This window comes from Xyrauchen texanus, chromosome 21 (assembly GCF_025860055.1).
Source record: "Xyrauchen texanus isolate HMW12.3.18 chromosome 21, RBS_HiC_50CHRs, whole genome shotgun sequence".
Lineage (NCBI taxonomy): Eukaryota > Metazoa > Chordata > Actinopteri > Cypriniformes > Catostomidae > Xyrauchen > Xyrauchen texanus.
The window spans coordinates 18774780-18781540 of NC_068296.1; the positions used below are offsets into that span (position 1 = coordinate 18774780).

The 6761-nt window shown below is 38.1% G+C and overlaps 1 protein-coding gene across 2 annotated transcripts in view; it reads left to right on the forward strand.

The window, feature by feature from the left end:
• Nucleotides 1-4857, forward strand: part of LOC127661467 (chromodomain-helicase-DNA-binding protein 2-like) — a 36053-nt gene extending 31196 nt beyond the window's left edge. For both annotated transcript variants that reach the window (XM_052152210.1, XM_052152209.1), the window contains exons 36-39: nt 13-112; nt 188-386; nt 534-780; nt 2974-4857. In XM_052152210.1, coding sequence (XP_052008170.1) covers nt 13-112; nt 188-386; nt 534-780; nt 2974-3271 — 844 coding nt within the window. In that variant the 3' untranslated portion in view covers nt 3272-4857. The remainder of the gene's footprint in view (nt 1-12; nt 113-187; nt 387-533; nt 781-2973) is intronic.
• The last annotated feature ends 1904 nt before the right edge of the window (nt 4858-6761 follow it).

Genomic DNA, 6761 nt, shown 5'->3' on the forward strand with positions numbered 1-6761 from the left:
TTAATATTTCAGAAACCTCTGGATTTTTGTGTCCAAATTTACTGAGTTTGGAGCCCGGAAATTACATAAACTATATAAGATGGCTCAAAAGAAACGCTCACAGGAGGAAGAGGTAAGCTCAACTTAAAGCCTCAATTCTCAAAGACACTGGTCCTCATGTACCACTCAGTCACACCTCGTGTTACAGAAAGAGCAGAAGAAGAAGGATGATCCTGCCAAGAAGAAGCCCTTCAGACCTGAACCATCTGGGTCAAGCCGGGATTCAACAGGCACCCAGCCCTCAACCAAGTCCCACCCTCCTGCCAACCACCCGCCTGGACCTCCCCCTCATGGCCACCACAGAGATCAATACAACCAGCCCAATAAAAGGCACTTCCCTAATGATGGTTAGAGGAGAAATTATTAAGAGATTAATTGGATAAAATACTTGATGTTCAACAACCACAAATTAACTGAATTATAATTCCAATCCTTAGTTCTATAATCAGCCATTTGTGTGACATCTCATATGGCATTTGTACATCTTTTGGCAGATAGGGGAGATTGGCAAAGGGAACGTAAGTACAACTACCCAGGCAACAGCAATCAACCCTGGCAAGGGGATCGGCACCACCCCTATGACAGTCACAGGTACAAGGACCATCACTATGGTGACCGCCGGCCTCATGGTGATTACCGCAGCTCAGGAGGATACCGTAACAGCGGCTCACCTCGCAAACGACCTTATGACCAGTATGGTAATGATAGAGATCATCGGGGCCATAGAGACTATTATGACAGGTGAGCAGAGAGTATTTGAGCATCGAAACTCTTTAAAGCTGAAATATGTAACTTTTCAGTGTTAAAAATCTCTTTTGTCCCAGCTTAATATGCAGAGAGAACTACAAGTAAGCCATTCATAAGTAAATTTTCTCGAAAACTGAAAACACTGAGTGCATCTAAGTCAGCTCCCTAATTCAGTATTTAGGGCACTGGTCAGGGAGTGGGCCATTTCTAGAGGTGTCTCAATAGCTAAATCATTCAAGTGCACTGAAATGTTCACTCCCTAAAAAAAATCACAAAAACCATGGAGCATCATTGCTCACTATGTTCTCTTTACCGGAAACATTGTCTTGTTTTCTGAAGTCTCTCGTGTCAATAGATTGCGAGCACAAGTGTAAATAAATGATGTCAAAGCCTTATTTTCTCTTTAAAAGAGATGTTTGTAATGTCTTTCATCAATAATTTAAAAAGAAAAGTGAAACAATTGTTTAAATATTAGTTGGTTGGTTAAAAATACACTTTTATTTCTTAATTTAATGTCATTTATCTTTCATAATAACACTGTATCTTCAACGAAAATAAAAGATAGTATCATTTATACATAGGGATGTAACGATATCAAAATCTCACGGAACGATACAATTTCGATATTGACCTCACGGTACGATATTTATTGCGATATTGTGGAAAAGCTCACGGTATTGTTAAATAGCTCACGATAGTGTTTGTGATGATAATAGCGAAAAAATACTGACATTTATTCTGCTTTTGCCAGTCAACAGGCAATTTATTGTTGTATTTATGGATCATGACAACATAAAACGCTAATCACATAGTGCTTTTAAAGTGCAAGTTGTAGTCAGGAACATCAGTATTCTGTATAGTAATATTTGGTTGCATAACTGATTCTTCTGTGCAATGTTCAAGTTAAGAAGCAACTAGAACAATTGTAAACAATAGGGAATTCCCTTTAAGTGCAAACAAAGATCAAGTTAAGTCAGGTTTATGCACAAGGCAAATAAAAGCAGCCTTTTAAAACTGGTATTTAGGAACATAAACTTAAAATAGTCAGTCAAAAAGCCTTAAAAACACTGACCTATCATTTAGCTTATGTTCACGTTTTTCATCAGAAAGATCAAAATATCTACATTGCAAGGGAGAAGAAAAAAAAAAACATAAAAAAAAGAATCCTTAAACAGTCTGGCAAAAAGCCTTCTGAAAAACACTGAACTATCCTTTAGCTAATGTTCAAGGGTGTTTTGACCGGACAGGACTTGATTTGTGAGAGAATCTGCAAACTTTTCGGGATGATGGGTCGTCAGATGACTTCGCATGTTGCTTGTGTTTCCCGTGTTGTATCGCAGTTTACTGTGGCAGTGCTTGCACATAGTCCATTGTCTGTCCGCCACCTTCTCTCCTTTTGCGTTTTTTGACACGGCGAAACCAAAATGTTTCCAGACATCTGATTTAAAAGCTGCAGGGGCTGGCACAATCTCAACTTCGGGGTTGTTGTTTTCATCCTTACAAGTATCGCTGTCGGCCATGCTGGCTTGCTGTGAGCTTGTGTGGACAGCGTGCAATCCTATTGGCTTAACAACGGTTGTTGTGACGACGCAGCGCAAAGGATCATGGTCTATGTAGTTAACAATGATTTGTTCCGCGGGACTGTGTTTAATCCTCTTGTTTTTTGACGGACACCTGTCCTTTTAATATTGTAACCCAACCACGACGATATCGAGACACGTTTACCACCGCGATAGTGCGATAACGTCAATATCGTTACATCCCTATTTATACAGCGATAGTGCTGATTAATAACAGTTGTGCTTGAATGCGCTAGCTCGTTATCATGTTGCAGGTGATTAGTGTCCCAATGTTCAGTGTGTCAACACCTTTTCCAGTGCCCAAATTTGTGTTCACGATATACTGATTCATGACATTGGGAGCTAGGTAGCAGATTGAGACGCACCCAGTGTGTCTCTGTGGTGCTATACAAATTTCTGTGTTTATTTTGAGGGACCCACTTAGACTCCCCAACAACATTACTCAACCAATGGTGTTCATTGGGGGTGGGGCTGTATGTCCATTCAGTGTTGCAGAAATTACACACTTCAGCTTTAACTTCGGCCTTCAGACTTATTATGTGCAGAAAACATTTGACTTTTACCCCCAATGTTGTGTAGAGCACTAAGTTTTGGCTCTTGCTTTCAGACATCCGGACCCTAAGAGGAGGCGCTCGGATGAATACCGCTCCCCAAACTACCATCAAGGGGGAGGAGGACACCCTCAGGACTTCAGAAGAATGACGGATCATAGGGGACCCCTTGGAAACCATGGCCCTCCTGGACCAGATCACTACCGCCCCTTCCACCCAGACAAACCCCCACCCCTGATAGACCCCCGTTCCCCTCAGGCCCAGAAATCCCCCCTTGAGCCAATCTCACCTGCAGAAAGAACTGCAGAGCAGAAACCTGTGACAGACTTCAATTGGAACAACAGGAAGACATGAGATGAATAGGTAGTCAGAGCAGAGACAGTCCATACAGCCAAAGGACATGGCAAAGGAGGGGATGTAACCAGCCACCACCAAACTCCTCCTTGGACACTGGATACTGTGTCTGGTGTGTCCTCTGTTTTCTTGTAGGTCTGCCATTTTGGACTGAGGATATTGAACAGCAAGGCATGGTTAGTCCTATGGACAATGATGTGACTGAACTTGATAAAGTGTTGTAGTATGCCTGAAGTTAGAAAGTGCCTCATTTATTTGGTCTTTTTATTTGGAGTCATTAGCAGAAAGGGACTATCCCTGAAGCAAAATTTACTTTGATGTTCATGTCTTGTTTTGTGTTATTTTGATTTGTGTAAAAGATTATTTGAAAAGGAATTATTTTAATTGCACCTTCAGATGTGACTTCATTGTTCTGTTGAACTATTTGAAACTCTAAAATGTAGATTATGCTCTCCAAAATATCCAGACCCTCTTTTCCTGTAATCATCATTTAGAGGGAGAGTATGGTCAAACAAGTAATTACATAGATATTTTTGTCTCTGATCTTCTCAGTTATGTAAAAGTCACAAATATTTGTGGTGAGCATCAGCTGCAACAAAATTACCGTTTTTCTCAATTTCTTGAATTAGCTTAATGTGTCATTGCTCTTGCAGATCCTCTGTTTGTTGATAATGTAATGTTCAGACACCCTGTCATAGGACAGTAGCCTTATTTAAAAAAGAAGAAAAAAAGGCTGGACAGTATTCGGGGTCTATGTAGACCTTGTCAGAACACTAGATAATCATAACACGTAAGCTATCCTTGTCTTATTTTCTTTATGACTGTAACGCATGGCACCACTTAAGCCCACTTTATGGTAAGTGCTTGTATGATCGGTACTGTTGCATCTTTATATTGCACTAAAAAAAAGTCAGTACTCACAATTTGTTTTTGAGTGTGTAGTAATGGTAGACATTACCTGAATTTGATTTTATTTTTTGTTTAGTTATTTTCTCAGTATGAGTGTGCTGAAATGCTGATACCATTGACCTTTACGTTGAAATATGCGTACTGTATGAATGAACACAGTAGTGGGTGGGTGTTGCAAGCTATTTTTGGTGAACCAGATTTTGTGCCAAAAAAAAAATCACAGACTGGCATGCTGGTAAATACCATTCTTTGGTTGTTCATTTTATGTGTTTCTCCATCTGTGCCTTATTCTTGTGTAGATTCAAACACCGGTTTGGTATAACGTCTAGCTGTCTGAAACAATGCAGTATTACGCTGTACAATTTAAAACATTTGCCAGGATGGAGTTTTTACTAGATGCAAGTTAAGCCAGATCTGGAGAGTGGGGAACAATGTGTTATGCTGAATTCCAAAAGTTCATGGTGGCAGGAATCAAGAGTAAGAGAACTGGTGAGAAATGTGAAATACTGAAGATGCTTCTCCTCTTCCCACTCAAGCTCCTGATCACACTCCACAGACATGTTTAAGATTTGAGGGGGGTAACGATTTAAAATCATTTATATTTGTGAAAAGCCACTGTTCAGATTAACTGTACTGTACATATGTTTATAAACCTAAATGTATTAAACTTTCCTACATCATGGACAATGTCTGTCTTGTTCCACAGGGATGCATGGCAAATACTAATATTCTAGAACCCACAAAGTCGCATGCACTTCATGCAGAGCAAAATGGGTTTTCCCCAAACCAAAGTTTGTTTTAATGGGATATTTAAGACGAATTAAAAAAGGTTAATCTGATCGCTCACCGTACAAGTTTCAGAGAAGCACGTGCACACTTGCAAGAACGCTTGACCGAAATGGCGCGAATTTCTGAGGTGAGTTATTTTTGCTTCAGGACAGGTAATTATTACAAAAAAATACAAAAGTAAAACGTGACATTGAGGCGGATATTAGTAAAATACAACTGAGCGCTGCTAACGTTCCAGTTTTTGAGATTGAATAACATTCAGAATGGCGAATTAGTAACTAAAGTCGTATTTGATTAAATATTATGCTTTGTATTTAAAGGTTCTAGAAAAAAAAGTGTGAAACCATCTGTAACTGTCTCAGCCTACGTTCTGGCCCTGAAAATAAAAAATGATAATACTTTTTTACATTTCTGCAGTATTATACAGTAATCAACGTTATATAATGTAAAATGCTTAAAATATGTAGGAATTATGTTCTCTAGCTGTAGATACCCCTTGTTGTTTCCCAAAATTAAGCAAATTAATGGGTTTTTACAGATTGTGCCATCAGATGGCACTCTTCGCCAAACGTAGTTGATAACGTACACTTCTTTGTCTTGGTTTTACAATTGTGTAGCCTGAACACTTTTACGGAAACACACACACACACACGACTGAATACAAAGATACACACATAAAAACAAATCAACATGACACTTTATTTTTTCTTCAATAAATAATTTACAGTATATACAGGTGGTGTGTGGCACCGCTTTAGTCCTACATACAAAAACAGACTGTCTGGCATCTCCCATTTAATGTTAATACATAAAAATGATATCTTTCATTTTCATATCATTACGAGTCTGATAACATCTTTTAACATCAAGTTAAAACTAAATAAGAGCTAAGTTAAAGAGAACAGAAACATAAAGTGCTTTTATTACAACAACACAAACACTGCAATTCACAGGTTTCCTACGTATTATTTAGTTACATTTAAGGACAAGATATCTCCTTTTTACTCTTGTACCAAATTAAGTCATAATGAATCCCTTGTCCTATGTTGTTGTGGTGTTTGTGTACACAATATCACTTTAAATTTAAAGGCAAATTTCACCATGCCCTCCGCTGTACCAAACAAATTTCAGCACAACATATTAGGCTATTTGCTAAATCAACAACTCACACAAACTTATATACATGTCACATTACGCATTTAAATCCAAAAAGCACTGATGACACAACCACACCTAAACACAAATGTCACTACAATCATTTTTGTATGCTTTCAAATTTATCTTTAAAGCCATTGACTGCACCAAACACGAGCTTTCTTAGCAGTAGTAAGGCTCACAAAACTTTACAGTGTAAGAATAAATTACCATGAAGCAATTCTATCTCTCAAAGAATTACTTGAGTATTATTAATATCTAACCCATAATTTCATAGTTTAAGCTAGTTATTTAGAGAAAAAATAAACACTGTTAAGATACGAGTGTGACAGATGTTCTTAGAAACTGGACATGGAGGCCACATGCAGGTGTGATCTGGGCATCATTTACTTTAACTTCACCCTTGGTAACGTCATAGTTTTAGTAAAGTTTTAGTTAGAGTGTTGTTTCCAAATCAGCATTGTTTGAACATTACTGTTAATACACATCTGTTTAAAATATTAGAATTACATTTCATTGCATTTCAGTGCTTTATAATAGTATGTTATATCCGCTAATTCCACAATATCTGATGTTTAATAATATGAGAAATTACTCATGATGTGAAAAAAAGTCTAATTCCATCTTCAGTACCCCT